At 46.0% G+C, this 24090-nt stretch overlaps 1 protein-coding gene across 3 annotated transcripts in view; it reads left to right on the top strand.

Annotated features, from left to right (window-relative positions):
• Positions 1-4571: 4571 nt before the first annotated feature.
• MICU3 (mitochondrial calcium uptake 3) overlaps positions 4572-24090 on the top strand; it is a 177725-nt gene continuing 158206 nt past the window's right edge. For all 3 annotated transcript variants that reach the window (XM_088478741.1, XM_088478742.1, XM_088478743.1), the window contains exon 1: positions 4572-4952. In XM_088478741.1, coding sequence (XP_088334867.1) covers positions 4617-4952 — 336 coding nt within the window. In that variant the 5' untranslated portion in view covers positions 4572-4616. The remainder of the gene's footprint in view (positions 4953-24090) is intronic.

A 24090-nucleotide genomic window follows, 5' to 3' on the forward strand; every position in this document is an offset into this window, starting at 1 on the left:
AAGAGACAGAGCGGGAAGTGAAAGGGGTGTGGATTATTAGACCATTAAATGGTTGACCACGTTAGTTCGACATGTAGTTTAAATAGACAAAGTATAGATCGACAGTAACAAGTCAGACAGTAATATAGTCGAATGGGACATTAGATTGATATGTAATGTAATATATTGAATATGTAAGATCGAAAGGTATATAAGGGCGACACAACGTAGATCGACAACTAATAGCTAGACAATGTTCCAAGTTCAAAACCAAATAGGTAGACAAATAATAGATCAACAGTTAATAGATCGACACCACACAAATAGACATAATAACAGATCAAAATCAAAGATCGACAGCTACTAGATCGACAGATAAAAGATCGATAGTTAATAGATCGACAGATAAAAGATAGACTAGTCCAAGATCAATGCCAACTAGGTCGACAGTTGATAGATCGACAGATAAAAGATCTACCCGTTACTTTTAGACAATACAAAAAGGTATACATATCCTACACGCTGCCCACTAATAGCGCATCCCCCAACGCTACTTTCAATCGTGGTACTACAGGTCTCAGCCAGCCCTTTCATCCATGCAAGCGCTCCTGGCAATGCTAGCCCCAACGTACACCTTGCAGGCCTTGTCCCTAATTGCTGGGCACCCCCATGCGCTGCAGTGCACCCCTTCATCAACCCCCCCTGTGCTCCCCGCTATCCTGGATGTCTGGACATGGGCGCATCTGTCTAGCTTAAGACGCTGCCTGCTAATAGCGCATCTCCTGATGCTACTTTCAACCGTGGAACTACAGGTCCCAGCCAGCCCTTTCATCTATGCAAGCGCTCCTGGCAATGCTAGCCCCAACATACACCTTGCAGGCCTTGTCCCTAATTGGTCTCAATAGGAGCTATTTAGCGTTTTTGAGCAAGTGGTGAAAGAGTGTTGGGAGATGTGCTATTAGCAGGCAGCGTCTTAAGCTAGACAGATGCGCCCATGTCCAGGATAGCGGTGAGCACGGAGTGGGGGTTGATGAAGGGGTGCACTGCAGCGCATGGAGGTGCCCAGCAATTAGGGACAAGGCCTGCAAGGTGTACGTTGGGGCTAGCATTGCCAGGAGCACTTGCATGGATGAAAGGGCTGGCTGGGACCTGTAGTTCCACGGTTGAAAGTAGCGTCGGGGGATGCGATATTAGCGGGCAGCGTGTAGGATATGTATGCCTTTTTGTATTGTCTAACTGTAACATGTCGATCATTTATTTGTCGATCTATTAAGTGATGATCTATTTAGTTTAGATCTAGGACTCGTTGATCTTTGATATGTCGATTTACTGTCGAACTATTTGGTGTCGAACTTGGATTCGTTGATCTTTTATATGTCGATCTATTAACTGTAAACCTATTTATATGTTGATCTATTAACTATCTATTTAGTTTTGATCTTTCATTATGTCTATCATGTGTATTGTCGATATGCTATGTTTCAGTCATATGTAGTGTCGATCTAATATCCGTGTCGATCTCGTGTTTTTTCGATATAGAGGTGTGGTCGATCTATAGTTTGTCGACCTATAGTACCTGTCGACTTCGATGGAGTCGATATACAGTGGTCGATGTATGTATTGTCGATCTAACTGAGGTCGATCAGACAACCAGATACCAAGTGAAAGATGGATTGAGAAGGGAAAAGTGGAGAGGAGAAACGTGGGTGGAAGAGAGAGAGAAAAAGAGAGAGTTTAAAAATGTAAAAAGAAACCTAGGCAACTTGAACATTAAATCTAGTGTGTGTATAGTGTATATATACAGTGTGTGTAGATATACAGTATATATATGTGCAGTAAGTTTTTAAATGTTCATTCTTGCGTGGATATTTTTTTTGCTGTAATGTGTTTTGGGAAGCCAAATCCATTCTAAGTATACTGAATGCCGATACACACACACACACATGCAAGATCGACACTAAAGGGTCTGTGTACTCATCCTTACAGAGAGATAAAGTGATTGGAGATAAAGTACCAGCCAATCAGCTCCTGTCATTTTACAGGCTGTTTTTGAAATTTGACAAGAGCAGATTGTTTGGTACTTTATATTCATTCACTTTAACTCTCTACAGGGCTTAGTACTGTGCATTGTGATCTGCAGTGACTTAGGGGTCTATGTACAAAGCTTTGTTAGGAGATAAAGTGAACGGTGATAAGGTACCAGCCAATAAGCTCCTGCCATGTCACAGGCTGTGTTTGAAAGATGGCTGATAGGCTTGTACCTTATCACTGTTCACTCTATCTCCTAACACAGCTTAGTAAATACAGCCCTTAGTCACCGATGCTGCTGTGTGCCGGTGCTGCCAGTAGCTGAGGACAAGGGGGAGACTGGGAGCTCCTCTCTCTATTCCGCTCTTCAGCACCTGCAAGTTGAAGTGGCGGTAACTAGTAATTTTGCTGTGTGAATTTGAAAGGTCAGGTCACACTTTTGGAGGGAGGCATGGGCAATGAATGTGTTTTATTTTTTTTCCTCTGAGGGCCATTGCGTTTGATTTGTTTTTCCTGTAGGGGACAATGGGCCTTATTCAGACCCGCTCGCTAGTTGCGACTGCTCACTCCCAACGTATGGAAATTCAGCTAAGTGACGTCAAGGCAGGTGATCACATGGCAGGGCATAAGCACGCCCACTAAGTCTGGGCGAGCGATCACCTTTTGTTTCTAGACGCCCACCAGCCTGTCTTTAGCCGCCCACTTGCGTACGTCATTTCCAGGAAGTATATACAACCATCGGTACATCGGGGATCCATCGAATCTGACTGTAGCACTTGCGGTTGTCTGTACCCTACCACAAGCACAGCGAGCAGTTCAGTGTACAAATCAACCAGGTGACGTGAACTATGATGCTGCCTGTTAATTATGCACGCCCCAGTGAAAACACTCTGACACGCCTGCGTTCGCAACTCCACTCCCCCGTTACTACTGGCCTGGCCCTGTTACCACCCACAAACAGCCTCTCCTGTCACTCATTCCACTGGGCTGTCTTTGCTGGGCGAGCAAGAAATTTGTTACCGCTCGTACTAGTTTGCGCACGCGCACTGCGAACTACATGCATGCACATTACTGAACATTGTCTGCAACGAGCGGCCGCTTGCTAGCGACCGGCTCTGAATGAGCTCCCATGTGTTTTATTTTTTCCATTGAGGGCTATTGTGTTTTACGTGCGACCTCAGGTCGGGGTTGACAACACCAGGGCCACTTGCTTGTGTTGCCCCCCCAGGCTGAAAGTTGCCTCCAGCCCCCAACGCCATTCCAATCACTGGCAGGAACAGGGGTGTATAATGACCACCCACTTTGATTGGCATGAGGGAGAATCATGGGAATCTGTATGATATACCGACGGACGGGATGCCGGCGGTCAGAAGACCGACAGCGGCATCCTGATGGTAAAGATCCCGACATGGGCCGGCAAGTAACCCCCCCCCCCCCGGTGATGCCTAAACCTAACCCTCCCTGGGCGGTGCCCTTAACCCTAACCTCCCCCCGGTGGTGCCTAACCCTAACCACCCACTCCCTGCAGCCTAACCCTCCCCGGTCAGTGCCTAACCATAACCCACCCGGCAGGTCGCTAAACCTAACCCCCTATCCCCAGCCTAACCCGCATACTTACCTTTGTGATGCTGGCGGTTGGGATGCCGACGTCGGCATTCTGACAGGAGCTGGGATTCCGGCGTCAGTAACCTGACGTACGGCATCCCATCAAACAGCATCTTGACTGGATCCCAAATCTTGGTGTAGTTTCCATAGAAGTGAACCAAGCCCCCATGTTTATTTGTGATAGTTCTCCACAAGGTAACTGACCCACCTAATAGAGTAACAATGTATAATATGAGTGCACAGTCTGGAATCTAACCCTTAGAGGAGTGGTGTGCTCCCAGGCAGCAGGGCCCATCAGGGATTTCTCCTTTACCTATATGGGCCAGTCCAACACTGGATGAGGCACACTCTGGGATAGAGCATGGAAGGCTGAGAAACACTGGGGTACAGCAGAGATGAATGAGGCACACTCGACGATAGATCATGGAAGGATGTGGAACACAGGGGTACAGCAAAGATGAATGAGGCACATTAGGATACATCAGGAATAAGACATACTGAGGTACAGCATGGATGGATAAAGGACACTGGTATATTAAAGGCATGGATAAAGTACACTGACTGGGATATATCAGGGAAGAATGAGGCACACTGGGGTACAGTAGGGATGAGGTACAATGACTGGGCTAAAGTAGTGATGGATGAGGCACACTGACTGGGATACAGGGACACTGGGATAAAGTAGGGATGAGGCACACTGACTGGGATAAAGTAGTGATGGATGAGGCACACTGACTTGGATAAAGTAGGGATGGATGAAGCACACCAACAGATACAGCAGGGATGGATAAGGCACACTGGGTGGGATACAGCAGGGATGAGGCACACTGACTGGGATATAGGGATACTGGGATACAGCAGGGATGAGGCACACTGTCTGGGATACAGGGACACTGGGATACAGCGGGGTTGGGTAATACACTGACAGGGCCGCTGATTTTCTTCTCGCGATTTTTCCTCCTCCTCCCCCTCCCTACCCTACTCTCCTCTGTTATTCCCCGCTCATGGCTGCTCTCCGCCGGCTTCTCCGGGGTCTTGGTGCCCAGCAGCAGCAGCTATGGCCCACAGCACCCACACGCCTCATATCCCTGCGGACCACCACGGGGCCCTCTCCCCCTGCCAGCTCTTCCTCCGTGCTACTGCTGGTGTCCGGGGCGGCCGGGGCAGGGCTGGCGCTGGCTTGTTATGCTGCCTATCGCAACGGTAGCTTTCAGCACAGGGGAGAGCGACACTATCGCGACATGGAGCCGCGCTACAGCGGTGTCACGGAGACAGAGGAAGGGTCGCAGGGTCGGAGGGGAGCGAGCATCCTGGTGCCTGTCAGTGCTGCCAAGGAAACGGTAAGAGGAGGAGGTTATAGTACACAGGTCACACAGATCGTTTATCCAAGGGGGGAGGTATCCTATATGTATGTGTCTGTCTATCACCTCCTGGGATATGCACAGAGTGACCCTGCCAAATCCGTGTGCGTGCCTTAAATCCGGTGTACAGGGTCTGTTATTGCAGAGCAAGGACAAAGTGCACATAAAGCAGATGGATGGATACAATGTGCTTTGCTAGTGACACATCCCTTGGTGTAGAAGACACTTGTCATACTGCCACCCACCCCTACCTTCTCCTGTCACTTCAAGCTGTCACCTGTCATCAGTCACCAGACCATATTATTACTAACATCATATTATTTACTCCTATGTGTCACATGTTTATTTGATTTGTATATCTTGGGCAGTGGCGTAACTAGGGTATTTGGAGCCCAGGACAAATTTGAAAAGGGAGCCCCCACACCCCCCCCCCCGATGTGCGCGTGCAGCATAAATTGGGCGTGATCACTTTAAAATGGGGCATGTCAACATGACACACCCCTTTATTTTCACACTGAACATTCCTATCCATATGCACCTTAACCCCAGTAGTACCCCTTATACAGTACCCCCAGTATGCAGTTGTGGTCCCTCTTATGCAGGCCCATAGTGGTGCCCCTTATACAGTATCCCCAGTAGTGGTCCCCCTTATACAGCCCCCAATTAGTTCCCCTTACTCAGTACCCCCAGTAGTGGCCCCCCCAAATGCAGTGCCCCATGTAGTGTTCCCCCTTATGCAGTGCCCCCAGTAGCAGTCCCCACAATGCAGTGCGCCCAGTAGCGGTATCCCCTTATGCAGTGCCCTTTATCTAGTGCCCCCAGCAGTAGTCCCCCCCATGCAGTTTTCCCAGTAGTGGTCCCCTTATGCAGGCACCCAGTAGTGTTCCCCCCTATCCAGTGCCCCCTGTAGTGGCCCTTCCTATTATTGCCCCCCAGTAGTGGTCCCCCGAATGAAGTGCCTCTAGTAGTAGGCCCCTTTTATAATGCCCCCAGTGGTAGTTCCCCCCCCCAAAGTAGTAGTCCCCAGTAGAGGTTCCCCCTCCCGATTAAGTGCCCCCAGTAGTAGCCCCCCCCTCCAGTAGAGGTCCTCCCAATAATGGTGCCCCCAGTAGTAGCCACCCCTCCCCCGTTGTGCCCCCACCCCCAGTAGAGGTCCCCCCAGTAGTAGCCATCCCCCTCCCCCGTTGTGCCCCCAGTAGTGCAGATAGGTTAAAAAAAAAATATATATATAAAAATATACTTACCTGAATCCACGCTGCTGCTCCGGTCCGCGCTGCCGCTCCCGCCGCCCGCCAGTCCTCCCGGGCTCAGCATTATGGGACAGGTGTCATGACGTCTGTCCCATTACCCACTGCAGGAGCCGGACGGAAGCCCGGCTCTTGCAGTGGGTGCTGCAGCAGTCAATGAGAGTCTATCTGCAGCAGTCAATGAGAGTCATCCAAGCGTCCACTTTCACGCCAGAAAAGCCGGGTCTATGCAGACCTGACTGAGGTGCGAGCGGCGCCAACTCGGGAATATCCAGAGTCAGCGCCGGCTAAATTCCGGGTCTGATCTGGATAGGAACCTGTTCCAACTCCGGGTCAGACCCGGAATTTTGTTGGAAAAGGGGTATTAGTGATGTGTTGATGCCTGACTCCGGCAAAAGACACAAGGGCGGACGCAGCAACGTCCACCTCTGAATCAGGCCATTGGCAGTTGTGCAAGGTCACTGAAAGCTATGCAGACATTAATCCTAAGTAGCAGTTTTTTATTGTCATACTTATTCAGTCAGTGAATATAACCATGGATGTATTATATTCCAAATATACTCTTACGTTATACTCTACATTAGTTTTTTGACCTGTCATTTGCCGATTAACCCCCCCTCCTCCTCACACCAGACGGCAACATCTACTTTCCCTGTCCAGCTTGTGGCGGGCATATACTTCTTTATGCTGTTACGGCTCCCACTGCGCATGTTGGAGACAGGATAGACCATCCACGGTTGTTATTATTATATACATTATAACTGCAGAGTGCACATATATTCTTTATACCAGAGTCACACATGCGGGAGGTGACATCTTCCAGTTTGCTCTGGCAGTCTATGCATAACGTGTAAACAGATGCAGCTGTGTGCAGAAAATAGAGACCTATATAGCCATAAATCTCCCTGACAGTTCTGGTGGTGTCAGGCATTGGATGGTTATTTAATCCTAACTGAAGGAAAAGTTGTAGGTAAACTTTAGAAAGAAACATCCAGTAAGATTGTCCTGATGTTTTTGGTGTCAGTGATATATTATATATAATGTGAATAGTAGTTATGGGCACACTGAATTATTTAAAAAGTTAATGTATTCCACTTATAAAAGTAAAACAATATGATTTTGTGACTGACAAAGGATCAGTGTTACGCCGGCTTAAACATAACGGTGTACCCCTTGTCATTGTCTATATTCTGACTGTTGATAGCTTGACTCCATCCTCTTGGCATACAGAGGCCCTTTCCTATTATGGTTCTGTTATATTAGTAAAAGTGTGATTTATATTTTGAAACCAGGAAGTTTTTATTAACTTTTGCATGATGCATAACTAGTTTGTATCATTTTAATAGTTTGAATTAATAATATATTGCACTTAAGCCATTAATGTAAATTATATTTACATGATTCATTGCTACAGTAATGATGAGATTTCTGTTGCTGACTCTGTGACATTTGATCCTTCTGTCAGTAGAGTTAAAGTTGGAGTTTGCATTATTGTTGCTATGGAGTTTATAATAACCCAGAAACAAGGAAGGTTAATCCTCGATGCGTTTGGAGAATGAAACATCAACAGTAAAAAGGTCGACAAGCAATAAGTCGCCACAAGATAGTTGACATTGACAGTTAAAGGGTTGACCGAGACACAAGATCGACACACAAAATGTCGACATGGATGTAGGTTTTCGATGTTTTGTTACCTGAGCCACTAAGTTATCACTTTTGCCTTATGGCAAGGTGCTCCATCGTGATAACTAAGTGGCTTGGGGAACAAAACATTAATCCCATTGAGAACTTGTGGTCTATCCTCAAGAGACGGGTATACAAACAAAAACCCACAAATTCTGACAAACTCCAAGCACTGATTAGGCAAGAATGGGCGGCCATCAGTCAGTATGTGGCCCAGAAGTTGACTGACAGCATGCCAGGGCGAATTGCAGAGGTCTTGAAAAAGAAGGGTCAACACTGCAAATATTGACTCTTTGCATAAACTTAATGTAATTGTCAATAAAAGCCTTTGACACTTATGAAATGCTTGTAATTTTACTTCAGTATACCATAGTAACATCTGACAAAAAGGTCTAAAAACACTGAAGCAGCAAACTTTGTGTGAAAACCAATACTTGTGTCATTCTCCAAACTTTTGGCCCTGGCTGTACATGACATTTCTTGTCAAGTCTTACAATATGATGACAGACCTAGGGACAGTCCTTGTTGTGAGTAACCAGACCTTGTTATTATTTATGAGTGTGGCATAAGATTTACTATAGTCAGAGTTCACATGTTAGTATTTCACAAGCCTTTGTAATCAGATAGTCAGCTTCAAATGTTTGCACCTGAAAGGGAACCCAGTGTAGAATCCCTGGTAAGATCAGGTAGCACACTATGAATAATTCTAATATTTCCATAGCGGTTGGGCGGAAGTGCTCCTATACTGTGGTAGGAGACATTAACAGCACTTTTACAATTTTAATCATATCAAATACATTTAATTTAAAAAAGAGAATTATAATTTTTACCTTTCTATTTTAATGTAATACCCCTTTTACACCAGAGCTAAAACCCGGGTTATTGCAGGGTTAACCTGGCTAGCTCCTTGGTGTAAAAGGGGACCCAGGATTGGATTCCCGGGTGGAGTGACACAGCAATCCAACCCAGGCAACTTGCAGGGTTTAACACAGGAATAACCCGTGAAACCCTGCAGTGTAAACAGCGTGATCCGGTCATGATGACTTGGATCGTGCCGCATGCCTGCCGATTGGCCGGCTTCAGTGGCGCTTGGAGATGACGTCATCTCCAAGCGTCCACTTCAACGCTGGAAAAGCCGGGTCACTGCAGACCGGCTCCGGTGTGAACGGCGCCAACTCAGGAATATCCTGGGTCGGTGCTGGGGAAATTCCGGGTCTGATCCGGATTGGAACCCTGTTCCAACCTCTGGGTGAGACCCGGAATTTATATATAAAAGCAGTATGACATATGAAAACCGACGGCCAGATCTCATTGTTCACATGGCAGAGTGGAGATCTAGCTATTAAGTCGGGTACACACTACAGTTATCAGGTCGATCAGCCGATAACTGGCTGATTGCAGGGCCATAACTAGGGGTGTGTGTCCATGTGTGGTCTCACAGAGCGCAGGACTCTGGGCCTGATTCAGCAAGCAACGCAAAGGAGAGAGCGCACGCACCCATCTACTGCGAGAACACGCTAATCAATGCATACGCACGGAGACAGCAGCACAAGATGCAGACGCCCAGCCCCATACTATGCTGCCCATCTCCCTTTACTCAAAGCCTGATCAGTACGCAAGATAGTGTAAACATCGGTAACATCGAGAACCATCGACCACATTTGCATAATAGTGGTTGACCAGACCTCGCGCAGGATATTGGCAACTTTCGGTGTGCACGGAGTCTCATCACTGCATCCGTCGCCGCACTGGCTTAATTATGGATGCCCCTAAAACGGCACAGACGCGCCTGCGTTCGCCCGACCACCCCCCGTCACCACCCACAAACTGCACTTTCTGTCAATCAATAACGGTTACGCTTACCCGATTGCACTGGCTAGTTCCCGCACACACATAGCGATGCATACGCAGTACAAAAACATCGGCCAAGTGTGTGCGTTCTCTCCTTTGCGTTGCTTGCTGAATCAGGCCCTCTATGGACAGCACTGTCGTTGCCCCACGGCCCCTGCATTTGGCTGGCACATAGAATAGCTGCTGCATTGCTGGCCAGAGCTTCCTTTGGACACTAGGCAAGCACTTTGCATGTTGTACAGCAACCTGGAGCGTACTCAGGACAGTCCGGGCTGTACTGTACTTCCCGGCGCTGGTAGCTCCGACCCCTCAGCGCAATGGCATGCGGTCAAGAGGCAGGGAAGGCACAGGGCGCTTTGCCGCTGTGTTAAGGCACTGGCTGATCCGCCCGATTGTATAGTGTGTATACAGGAGTGTTAGCCCATAAACGGCTTAGAACTCTCCTGCAGCGGTCAGGTCTGATGTGCTGCAAATGCTGTCTCATTCCCTACCTCCCGATCCCATTGGAGAGATCTGAAGGAAGTAACACTGAGCTGGAAAGTGCTCAGGGCCTGATTCAGAGCTGCTCGTAAGTGGCCGCTCGTTCGCTCCGAGCGATGTTCGTACAACTGCGCATGCGTATGGGTTGTAATACGCATGCGCGAACCATTCATTGCGGTCGGAAATTGTGTGCTCGCAAAATAGCGAATGTCTGCTAATTTGAGTGACAGGATGAGACGTTTGTGGGTGGTAACAGGGGAAGGTGCTTGAAAACGGGGAGTGGTGATCCGAACGCAGGCGTGCCTAACGGTCAAAACGGGCGTTTTAAGGGTGTGCATAATTAACAAAGCAGCGTCATCGACCACGTCACTTGGTTGTTTCTTAGCCTGAACTGTTCGCATGATTGCGGTAGGAAAATCCAACCACAAGCACTGCGAGCAGTTCAGATGCCTTTCGATGTACTCGATTAATCAAATAAATAGCGGAGAACACGTATGATGCGAGCGGCCAGGGGGCGTCTTTACAAAATAGCGAGCACATATTTCGTTCGCTCGCTCAGACATAGAGGCGTCAACAGACCGCAAAGAGCGAGCGCTCAATTTAAATAGCCGGCCCCTTTTTCTGAACGAGCGAGCGCAAATAGCGTCCGGCTCTGAATCAGGCCCTCAGTGTGTGCATGTGCACGCCAATCTGTTAATCGCTCTGTCGGATCAGAGCATTTATTGGATTCGCAGAATTTATTTGCTAGTGTGTACACAGCATTACGCTAGTGTAATCCGTCTATCTTCTGCATGTAACCAAAGCTTCTCACTTGTGCCAAATTATTTATTTATGAAGTGTTTCAGGAGGTAACTGTCATTAGTGAAAGTAAAAAACATGAGGGCGTGCAGGTCTTTTCATTTTACAGTAATGTGCCTTGTGCACACATAGGTGCAATCTCACATTAATACCCTGAGTCTGTACTTACTGTATTTTGCAGGATTGCGATTCCAAATGGAAATGTTTCATTTCTATGCATTTTTTGTTATGATATTTCATGCATTGGTTTTATTGTTGCTATATATTAAAGTAGACAGTTTGACTTATCTGTTACTAAATATAATGGATTATAGAGGAAATGGGGTAGGGTACGCGATCCTGGTGCATCCAACGCATGCAGGTAGGTAACGCTACCCCTAACCTTAACCAACCCTTCCCACAGCCTAACCCTAACCCTTCCCACAGCCTAACCCTAACCCTTCCCACCTGCAGCCTAACCCCTAAACCTATCCCTAACCATAATACTAAAGGTGCCCATCCACTAAACGATTAAGTTGAGCGATTGAACGATAACGATCGTTCAATTGTTCATAAATCGTTTGCAAATCGTTTGCAAAAATGTGTAAAACGACCAGCGATGCGCATGCCCGCTGGTCGTTTCCGACATCTATCATCGTGCAAACATGCTGGTCAACCTGACGATAACGTCAGGTTGAGCATGTTTGCAGATGATTGATGAGCCTGCACTGAATGACTGCTTGTTTAGTGCAGGCTCATCACAGACTGACAAATGACTGCATGATTACAATCTTGTTATCGTGCAGTCCTTTTCATGTCTGCTAGTGGATGGGCATCTTTACTGTACGGATCGCAGCCACCGGGATTCTGTGCATTGCGATGCCGACTACATCTCAGGAAATATATCAAACATTCTAACAAGTGGAGAAGATGCTGAAAACATGCCAATCATCTTCTACCTATCATATAATGTACATGATAAATGCTAGCTAGCTAGAAGATGCTCCTCTTGTCCCCAATGCTCCACTCTTTTTGAAATCTTGATACATCTCCCCCTATATCCCTGGTTGCAGAGTGTGATTAAACATTGTCTTTGTTTTGTTTTTGTTCCAAATGATACAAGAAATCATAACTTTGAGTCCATTCGGCAACCATGTGAGAACCACCCCTCTCATCAATTTCATAGTTTCCATGTTTATCCTAAAATACTATTTGATTTCTCCTTATTTATGAACCAAATTGATCATATGAGATGGCCGATCTGCAGTGTCTTTATTACATGTGTCACTTGTGTGTTTATTTTTTTTTATATAGGTTGAAATGCAACAATAAATGTTTCTTTTCTTTATAATGGGCCTGATTCAGAGGTGGATATAATTCATGCATGGCTGCGATTACTTAAGGATTTGCAATTGCAACTGGAAAATATACAAATGCATGTTTCAGCATTCACCTGTAGTAGCGTGCAAGTAAACCCTGAGGCCCACTGCCATTACCTGAGCACAGTGCAAATCAGAACATTCCATCTTCAATGCACAATTGGTCGCACTATCAACCCTTTGCACAGCCTATGGGTCACACAGTGTATCCATACTTGCCTACACTCATGGAAGTCGCGGGAGGCTCCCGATTTTTCCTAGTGAAGCGGGCAGGATGGGTAGATTTAATGTTGAATTTGCGGGTCCGCGAGGAGGGGGCGGGGCGATTTTCATAATTTAGAACTGTCCCTCCCCTTGAAAACCCGCGAATCGAGGATTTTACCAGTTAAAGGGTGGGGCCTAATTACGTCACCAATCCGGCCTTTTCTAAGGATACCGATCTCGTACACAACTGCAACCGCTGTCGTACAGTTATGTTCATGCGTGCACAGTATGGGTTTATCTGAATTTTCGTGCATGCGCAGTAGCAAAACATTGATAAACTGCGCAAACATCGGCACTGCGTCATAGAGCCATATTCAATTTGAGCGGACCCGCAATACTTTTCCACCTCCTGGACTTTTCGCCTACTTCGCCTGTTTTGCGGGCGGAAAAGTATCGCGTGCATGCCCGCGTATCCCTGTATTCAATTTGAAAGTACGCGAAAACGGGACCCGGCGAAACTTGAACAAGCGGAAAGTCTTGTCAGATTTGGGGAAATCAGCCTGACACCCCCCAAAAGATGCTCTGACATGGGGGTTAGCTATGGTACCCCCTGATTTGGCTTGCTGAAGGTATTTGGTGTTTTTAAACGGGCTTAATAGCTGCTAAATTGTGTTTTTGTATAAGTGGTGAAGAATAGTATTCAGGAGTATTTTTTGCAGAAAAGTAACTCATTAAGTTGGTGTATGAATAGATTGCACTTTCTAAACATATGGGGCAGATGTATGAAGCTCTGGGAAGTGATAAAGTGGAGAGTGATAAACGACCAACCAATCAGCTCCCAACTGTCATTTTTCAAACTCAGCCTGTAACATGACAGTTGGGAGCTGATTGATTGGTCGCTTATCACTCTCCACTGTATCACTTCCCAGAGCTTCATACATCTGCCCCACTAGTGTTAGCAGCATGACCGCTTCAAACCAGGCTGAAAGCAGAGTGTGACTGCACTCTGGGCTGATTCTCAGATGGACGTAAATGCCATCGCAGCTGCGATCTCTCATGGATCGCAATTGAAAAAGTATGCCAATGACTTACTCGCCGCTCAGTGCTTAGAGACGCCAGAGTATCTCACATGTGAAGCTCATGCACAAAACTGGAAACATTGAGCACTAGCGGGTCTCCAGATGCGCGGAGGGCTCTCCTACTGCGAGCAAGAAAACACAGGAAACAGTGTTTAAACGGTCTGATACACCTGTGTTTTTCCTAAAACAACACCCGTTACCTCCCTCAAACACTGGCTATCTGTCACTAACTTTGCGAGTGAATCCTCTGTGTGAGCGTATTCGCAATTCAATCACTGCATGTGTGCAGTGCAGCTTACACTCATGCGCAATGGCAAATAATCGCTCAATCTGTGTGAATATCAATACTGCGTCCATCTCTGAATCAGCCCTCTGTACGATGTATATGATGATCACAGAGACCGTGATCAGAGAAAGAGGTGGAGATCGGGGGAACACAGATGAGAGAGGTGGGGTGGAGGAGGAAGATCACAGAGATGGAGAGAATGAAAGAGACACGGGGAAAGGGCATAAGGTTTAGAGACACGGGTGGCATGAGGCTAGACAGACAAAGTGGCATAAGGTAGGAGAGACACGGCAGCCACACAAGCCTATATATATATATATATATATATATATATATATAATATACATATACAGTACCAGTCTAAAGTTTGGACACAACTTTTCATTCAATGGTTTTTGTTTATTTAAATTATTTTCAACATAGTAGATTAATACTGAAGACCTCAAAACTATGAAAGAACACATATGGAATTACGTTGTAAACAAAAAACTTAAACAAGTCAAAATATGTTTTATATTTTAGATTCCTCAAAGTAGCCCCCTTTTGCTTTGATGACAGCTTTGCACACTACCTCATGAAGCTGATTGAAATTATGCCAAAAGTGTGCAAAGCTGTCATCCAAGCCAAAGGCGGCTACTTTGAGGAATCTAAAATAAAAGCATATTTTGATTTGTTTAACACTATTTTGTTTATAACATAAATCCATATGTGTTCTTTCATAGGCCCTCATTCAGAGCCGCTCGTTAGCGGCAGTACGCTCGTTCCGAGCGATGTTTGCACATCTGCGCATGCGTACGCTTTTTAGTACGCATGCGCGAACCAGTCAGTGCGGCCGAAAATCCTTTGTACGCTATATAGCGAGTGCCTGCTATTTTGAGTGACAGAATGAGGCGTATGTGGGTGGTAACAGGGGAAGGTGCTTGAAAATGGGGAGTGGAGATCCGAACGCAGGCGTGCTTAAAGGTCAAAACGGGCGTTTTATGGGTGTGTATATTTAAAACAGCAGCGTCATTGACCACGTTACTGGGTTATTTTATAGCCAGAACTGCACGCAAATTTGTGGTAGCAAACACCAACCACAAGAATAGCGAGCAGTTCATACGCTGGTCGATGTACTCGATTAATCTAATAAATAGCGGACATGACGTAGGATGCGTGCGGCCAGGGGGCGTTTTTAACAAATAAACGAGCGTATGTTTTGCTCGTTCGTTCAGACTTAGAGGTGTGACCACACTGCAATGTGCGTACGGATCATTTAAATAGCCACCCCTTGATTTTAAACGAACGACCGCAAATAGCGTGCGGCTCTGAATGAGGGCCATAGTTTTGATGTCTTCAGTATTAATCTACTATGTTGAAAATAATTTAAATAAACAAAAAACATTGAATGAGAAGGTGGGTGTGTCCAAACTACTGCTACCGCTGTTCCTGCGAGTTCCCGGTAATACATAACCGGGCGAGTTGGACTGTTAATAATTGCGGCAGTACCGCGAGTATTAATTAATACATAGGCCCTTTAGCCTTTCAATTTAAAGTACCAATACAGGTTGAGTCTTCCATATCCAAAATGTTTGGGACTAGAAGTATTTTGGATATCGTATTTTTCCATATTTTGGAATATATGCATACCATAATGAGATATCTTGGGAATGGGACCAAGTCTAAATACAGAATGTTTTTATGTTTCATATATATCTTATACACAGCCTAAAGATCATGTTATACAATATTTTTAATAAGTTTGTGTACATTTAAACATCAGAAACATCATCAGCATCTCAGTTGCGCTAAAATTATTCTGAATTTTGAAATATTCCGTATTTTGGAATATTTGGATATAGGAGACTCAGGACTATATTCAATTAGCCTGCGAAAAGTCGGAATCGGAGATAAATTATCGTCGATGACGTCATTTTCGCAAATTTCAATTATCCCCGTATTCAATTTCAAAGACTTTTCGCCAGTGCGAAAAAAATGGGGATAAGTTTTCACCATGTTTTACATGCCGAAAAAAACTACAGAATTGGGGTTTAGGGGTGCAGGCCTTAAAAAAAAAGCCTGCACCCCTGGGATTAGCCCCTAAAAATGAAGTGTATCAAAAAAAAGATTTTTTTTTTCAAAACTAGGAACACCCCAAAAAAATGAGTTCAATTTTGGGGTTAAAAAATATGGGGAGCATATTTTAAACTAACAAAATAAATTCAGGGGAGATTCCCAAGTTTGCGGCAGGTGTTTTAAATTATGCGGCAGGTGCATTTTTGAAGAATTTTTAAAATGCACCTTAGGGATTTAAAAATAGGCTTGCACCCATTTTCATGTACCATAAATTTGATTTTTTTGTAAAAAGAAAACCTAAGTGCTCTTCTTCACCCCTTCTTCCCTGTCGGGAAAAAACACCTGCCGTAAGATGCAGATGGATGGCTCAATAGGTCCAAAAGAAAGTGCACTGACGCGTTTTGCTCCACAAATCTGGGGCTTTATCAAAGAGTTTCACTCTTACATTGGTCTTATCATCCATTATCGGAACGCGAGACCTGCGGTCCCGCTGGACACTAGCCGGCAGCTGGAGTAGAGGCAGGATTGAGATGCGGCCAGATCGATACCAACAACACCTGACTATTAAGGAGCCGCTAACATCCCGTCTCTCCGGAGCCTCCTCCGCCGCTTGTACAGCTATCAATTCTCTTGGAAATACATTTTTATTAGCGCAGATATTCAGTATATTTTTTACATTATGCATTTGACACCTTCGCCTCACAGGATGCTTCCTTCGGGCGACGGATTCTCCTTTCAGCACAGGAGCGTCCCCACCCTTGAAGGATACTGCTTTGGGACATCCCCAAGGTATCCTGTGGATACCCTATGGACCCTGAAGTAGAAAATATGAGATATGGTAAGAACTTACCCTTGTTGTCCCTATTTCTATTGCGCCCTGTCGCACCTGTACTGCAGATGGGTTTTGATCTGGTCACCGGTTTTTCCGTCTCCTTCTGGTGAAAATGTGATTCTTGTGTGTTCCAGACTTTCTTCTCTCTCTTTCTTCTCCTCCTTCGGCCTGTGGCTTGTTACGTAACTGAGATGCTTTGGCTCGGGGGTGGGGTATTGGAGAGGGATCCCAGTGCATCCTGGGAGGCTGAAATTTAACTCTGAGGTGCCCGATGTCTGCGCCATCGCCTATAACCCAAGGTATCCTGTGGAACCCTATGGACCTCGTAGAAATAGAGATAACAAGGGTAAGTACTAACTATATTTCATATTGTTGCACTTGTTTCCACCGTGTATTGATAGGTCAAAACTTTTTCGCCTATAACATTGCATTGCGCTTTCGCACCGGCCAAAAGACGCTAAATTGAATACGGGGATAAATGAAATCGGCAAAAATGACATCATCGGCGTACAAGTTTCGCCGAAAACGGGATTTCACTCCTAATTTTTTTATTTTGCGCTTATATGACAAAATAGAAGCTGCATTGTCGGCGTGTGTAGGTCATTGGTCGTCATTGTGATAAAAACAGACACTATTGTTTTTATGTACGGTACATTCTTAATCCACTTATAGTATTATTGTTCTACCTTCAACACTGTACAGGTGCAAAACAAGAGCACCTGACTTCTAAAACCGATGTAAGCCTAATGTACAGCAAATATCAGATTTGCAACCATTTAACTAAAACTCGCCAATCTATTTACTTATAGATTCATTATATGTGTTAAGTCTTATGTCAGTGTTAAACTGTAGCAGGGCCTAGGTGTTAATCTGCAAGTGTTACTACACATTCTCACTATTCAGTGCAAATCTTTACTGACCAGTAGCTTGTAGTAGTTTCCTCGCTTCACCTGTAAATCTAATTACCATGCTTTTATCTACTGCAAAGCTGCTGCCAATTAGTGATTTAATACACATCTAAAACAGTATAGTCTGGCCCCAGAAATAGTGTGTGGAACTCTTTGTCATCTAGCGTGGTACTACAAGAGGATTTCTAATAATCTGTATCACAGAACTAAATTGGCCTATATGTGAATCTTGGTCAGCACTCTAATGACATAAAAACATGTAAAGTCACCCCCAAACCTTCCATCGTGACCCTTTTTACCTGTCACTTACAGATTTGCCCTTTATTGCAGTAACCAGAGCTGAATTAATTGCTGTTACTCAGCCCTAATTGGTGCTATATGAATATAAGTAGGAACAGGGAAAAAGGAAAATAAATTGTATACAGTGAAATGAGTCTTGCCGGAAAGGTATGGGGAAATATTCTTAAAAAGTCCTGTGAGTGAGAAATACAGCCGTATTCAATTTGAGCCGAGCCGCGATACTTTTTCGTGGCCCGGACTTTTTGCCTACTTCGCCTGTTTTGCAGGCGGAAAAGTATCGCGCGCGTGCCCGCTTTACCCCGTATTCAATTTGAAAGTGCATGAAAACGGGACCCGGCGAAACTTGAACAAGCGGAAAGTACTGTCAAATTTGGGGAAATCAGCCTGACACCCCCCAAAAGATTCTCTGACATGGGGGTTCACTATGGCACCCCCGATTTGGCTTGCTGTAGGTATTTGGTGTTTTTAAATGGGCTGAATAGCTGCTAAATAGCGTTTTTCTATACGTGGTACAGAATAGTATTCAGGAGTATTGTTTGCAGAAAATAACTTATCCCAGCAAATTTGGGGTACTTGAAAGTGGGGGTCAGCATATTTAAAAGTTGCTAAAGTGAAGTTGAAAATATCGTGAAAAATCCACCTGCCGCAAACACCTGCAATCCAAAAAAACACATGGGGCATAACTGGGGACCCCCCCCCCAGAGTCAAGTTCGCTAGTTTTTAACTTTGTCCCCCAACTTTTTTTTTTTTTGCCCCCTTTTTCAAAGTCATTTTTTGGGGTGTCCTTAAGTGTTTTTTTTACATTTTTTGACACAGTTTACCTTTGGGGGACAGTATGAAGGCTGCACAGGGGTTCCCGCAACGTAAACCTAAACCCCAATTCTGCTGTCGATGGTGATTGACAGCGCGCCCCCTTTGGTGGGCATGCCGGAGGTGTGGCTGCCCAGACGGAGGCGTTCCCATGGGAACGCCTACCGTCTGGGGCTGGCCCCACTGACATCACTAGTGATGTCAGTGGGAGTGCTTTTGGCTCTGATAGAGCCAAAAGCACTCCAAGGCTTGCGGCAGCGAGACCCTACCGCAGGGTCTCGTCGCAAGCCCGATGGTCTTGACCATCGCGACCATCATTTTGGCCGCTCGCTATAGCTGTGGGTGGTCACCCACAGCTATGCAAGCGGCCAGGAGGCCGCTCCAAAAAGGAGCAGGGACGGCCCTGATTCAGAGCGAGCTCTCTGTCAGAGCGTCCAGCTCTGAATCAAGGTCCTACACATTGTGTAGTGTGTACGGACGGTGTGATGTATTGTGCCGTTGCTGGGTACTCACATTGGGTAGTGTGTACGGACGGTGTAATGTATTGTGCCGTTGCTGGGTACTCACATTGGGTAGTGTGTACGGATGGTGTGATGTATTGTGCCGTTGCTGGGTACTCACATTGGGTAGTGTGTACAGATGGTGTGATGTATTGTGCCGTTGCTGGGTACTCACATTGGGTAGTGTGTTCGGACGGTGTGATGTAATGTGCCGTTGCTGCGTACTCACATTGGGTAGTGTGTTCGGACGGTGTGATGTATTGTGCTGTTGCTGGGTACTCACATTGTGTAGTGTGTACGGACGGTGTGATGTATTGTGCCGTTGCTGGGTACTCTTATTGGGTAGTGTGTACGGACGGTGTAATGTATTGTGCCATTGCTGGGTACTCACATTGGGTAGTGTGTACGGATGGTGTGATGTATTGTGCCGTTGCTGGGTACTCACATTGGGTAGTGTGTACAGATGGTGTGATGTATTGTGCCGTTGCTAGGTACTCACATTGGGTAGTGTGTTCGGACGGTGTGATGTATTGTGCCGTTGCTGGGTACTCACATTGGGTAGTGTGTACGGACGGTGTGATGTATTGTGCCGTTGCTGGGTACTCACATTGGGTAGTGTGTACAGATGGTGTGATGTATTGTGTCGTTGCTGGGTACTCACATTGGGTAGTGTGTTCGGACGGTGTGATGTATTGTGCCGTTGCTGGGTACTCACATTGGGTAGTGTGTACGGACGGTGTGATGTATTGTGCCGTTGCTGGGTATTCACATTGGGTAGTGTGTACGGACGGTGTGATGTATTGTGCCGTTGCTGGGTACTCACATTGGGTAGTGTGTACGGACGGTGTGATGTATTGTGCCGTTGCTAGGTACTCACATTGGGTAGTATGTACGGACGGTGTGATATATTGTGCCATTGCTGGATACTCACATTGGGTAGTGTGTACCCAGCATAACATTTATCTGCATAGTACCAACATACTCTTCAGTGCTTTACGGTTGTGAACAAACCCAGAAAACAAATAATGGTAATGTGCATTCCACTCCATAGCAATTATTAATACTCTGGCAAATGTCTCCACTTTGATTTGTAATGATACTTTAGAGGTGTCTTGTTGACTTGAGCCATCCTCCCAGAAAATGTATAGGACAGTTATGTACAATGTATTATCCTGTTATATAATTTCATCTGTATTAGCGTTATTTTATCTTATAAAACACCAGCATATTACGCATCTCTGTGCATTGAGGGGTTTACCATGCAAGTTAGTTACATACAATGACATGAAAAAGAATATTGATGACTCTGGCCAGATGAGCTGACAACCTAAGAGGTGTGGGTAACACTTGATCCATAACTTTGTTAGTTGGTGTTTAGGAAAGTGTATGTGGCTACTGTTAGGCAGTAGTATTATCAGCCACCAATAATGACACAGCCATTGGTGATTTCAGGGGGTACAATACTGTGGCATGAAGGAGATTGAGGAGAGACCAATGGGGAAGTGAAAGATGAACCAGTTATTGTTGAAATTTACAGACAGCTACTGGTTTTGGATAAGCTGCATAGGCACTCGTGTGGTTATCTTCCCGCTTGTGTACCAGGTATATTTGTCTGACATCATGCTCATTAAAGTAGGTATATAAGTCTATCTGATGCCTTTCTCTAGCCTGAATATTTTTTCATTTAAAGTAGCGATTGATCTTCGCATATAATTCCTTTACTACCAGATCTGAGACAAAGTTTCCCAGGATTTAAGTAATGATTCCTGATTTATTGTTCAACTCATCTTCACATTTTTTGTTTACCTTGGAGAGCTAATCTGGGATACTGAATATTCAGGGGCAGGTTAATTTAATTAGCCTGCCTACATTGAGAATGCTTTCAAATGCAAACTGACATTAACATTAATCTGTTTTGTGTGTATTTTAAATTCGGTTCTTTCATTTGTGGGATATACCTAAGTGTCCTCTTTATAAAGGGTTCACTTTAGTCAGCCATTCATTGTCTACAGTTTGTATATTGACCTCCAGGAAAGACAGACAGCTGGGGATGTCTAAGTTCACATGAAGTGAGAAGACTTTGTTGTCGCATTATTAAGCTGTTACCGATTGTCAGGGTACTTGTACTCTAAGCAGTTTGTAAAACCGCATGAACTCTTTTGTAACAAGCTTTGGTGCAAATTGTCGCAGTGACTTTTATTTCCAAATGACTCAGGACAGGAGGAGCTGACAAACCAGTGAGAAACAGGATTTTGTAGAACCCAGACATTTTTTTATGAGGTGCTACTTTTGCCAAGGTAGATATTTGGGAAATATATAGTAGAATACAATATATTCAGACTGAATACCTCAGTCTCCCTTTAATTTTAAGCTATACAGTGCCTAGATGAAGAAAAACAAGGCAGGACGGCCTATTGGAAAGATAACATGAAATATAGGTTTTGGTAAGTAGGGTAGTTTGTAAAGTATACAAGGGAGCATACGGAGAAAGGGTTGATCGGGTGAGGCTGGGTATGCGAGTGGTATGAATCCAGGTCATGGGGATGTTTCCAGAAAGAATCAAAATAGTAACTACACGGTTACAGTTACATACTATTGGCAAATGTAACATATTGCAAATCCACCAGCACAGACATCCGTAAAATTCAGCAATCTAACCAATACTGACACAACCCTTGACTAATCCGCACCCCGAACATTAGTAACACCCATGTTATGCTACAATACGCAGCACTGACAAATTACGCTACAGCCTACATTGCGGAATCAGTATGATTTACCGGCGGACGGGATGCCAGCTGTCAGAAGACTGACAGCGTTATCCCGATGGCGAATATCCTGACGGGCCGGTAAGTAGCCTAACCCTCCCCTTCTCCCCCCCTAACCCTAACCCTCCCCTGGTAGTGCCTAACCCTAACCCTCCCCTGGTGGTGCCTAACCCTAACCCTCCCCTGGTGGCGCCTTAACCTAATCCCCCTTCCCGCACCCTAAACCTAACCCTCCCTGGGCGATGCCTAACCCTAACCTCACCCTGGTGGTGCCTAACCCTAAACCCCCTCCCCCCTCCCCGCAGCCTAACCTTCCCCTACGATGCCTATCCCTAACCCACCCAGGCAGGTCCCTAAACCTAACTCCCATCTCCCCAGCCTAACCCTAACCCGCATACTTGCCTATGGGATGCCAGTATCTTGATCCCTTTGGGATGCCGGCGTCCTCATTCTGACGGGCATCGGGATTCCGGCGTCAGTATCCTGACGTCTGGCATCCCATCTGCCGGCATCTTGACTGGATCCCTACATTGCACTACCACAACATAACACAGACACCTAGACTATGCTACAACCTACACTACACTAGTATGATCAAACAGTACCAATACCCACATTATGCTGTACTATGTACAATATGATCCTACAATGTAATTACACTTTCAGTATTGTACTATTGCACAGGTGGCCAATAATTTAGTAAATTACAGCAGTAACCTGTGCAGTACACATTGACAATTAATGCTGCATTTATGTAAATATACACTTGTGTACAGGGCCGGCTCGAGGGGTAGCCGCGCCCTGTGCCGGATTGATATAAAGCGAGCGGAATTGGGGGTGTGGTCTAATTACCCTAGGCCACACCTACCCTAATGTCAGGCTGGGGGCGAGCCCAGCACTCCGTCACTAGCTGGGTTTCCCCCAGCCCTCTCCCTGCACTGAATGGATGCCGTGCGCATGGCCGTTCCGGGGTCCGACACTGCCTCACATCTGTGGCGGTGGGGGTACCCAGCCTCCCGACCAGACCACCCGCGGGACACTTTGGCCCATGGGTGGAACAGCGGGACAGTGCTGTCCCGCTGAAAACGGGATGTTGGGAGGGGTGCGCCCTCTATGGGGTGGTGCCACTGTTCAACCGCACTGGTGGAACACCCCAAGAGCTGGCCCTGCTTGTGTACCTACTTTATGTAATTGTGGTGTCCATGGGAGTAGCTATAGTGGGTACAGGGGGTGCTTAGGGAGCCCTGGGCCTAGCTCATATCGTTCTCTAACAAGCACCCAAAAATTGACTACTAAGCAATTGGATATGGCTCTTTTGCCCAGCCTGAAAAGGGGGACTTGTCAGCGCACATATGGATGGTGGTCTCTGTCTCCCCCCTTTAGTAAATCTCCACATTGATATGATCCATAGCCTGCTCTCCCGCTTCACCGACACAGACACAGCTGAGCTAATCAGTGCTTGGCACTGTCAGAGAGTGTCCTTGATTACAGCCTCTAAGTGAGTTAGGTGCCCATTTATTAAGGATCGCATTTTGCAATGCGATCAGGGCATGCAGTACCGCCCATGATCGCATTGCAAAATGCAATCATACCGGCCGAATGTATGACCTGGCACATGCAGGGAGTCGGGCTCCGAAAAGAGCCCGTCCCTGCGATGTGGCTGGAGCGCATTCCGGGCTGCTGCGCAACACCCACCTCCGTGCTATCACGGAGGTGGGTGTTAGTCGGCGGGCCGGGGTACATGGTCTGGGTGCAGCAGCAGTAGGATCACACACTCCATTACAAAGAACAAGATAGCAGAAGGCTGTATGTGCTGTATATGCCTTTTGTGTAATAACCTGGGCACCTACATCAACAGCACTCTGCAGCACCCCAGCAGAGCACACAGCGGCAGCAGGGATCGTAGTGCACCTCTCCTTCCAGCACACACTTACACCTCCCCCTCCAGCAGCACACCA

Source organism: Taudactylus pleione, unplaced genomic scaffold (genome assembly GCF_031769625.1).
Source record: "Taudactylus pleione unplaced genomic scaffold, aTauple2 ptg000218l, whole genome shotgun sequence".
Lineage (NCBI taxonomy): Eukaryota > Metazoa > Chordata > Amphibia > Anura > Myobatrachidae > Taudactylus > Taudactylus pleione.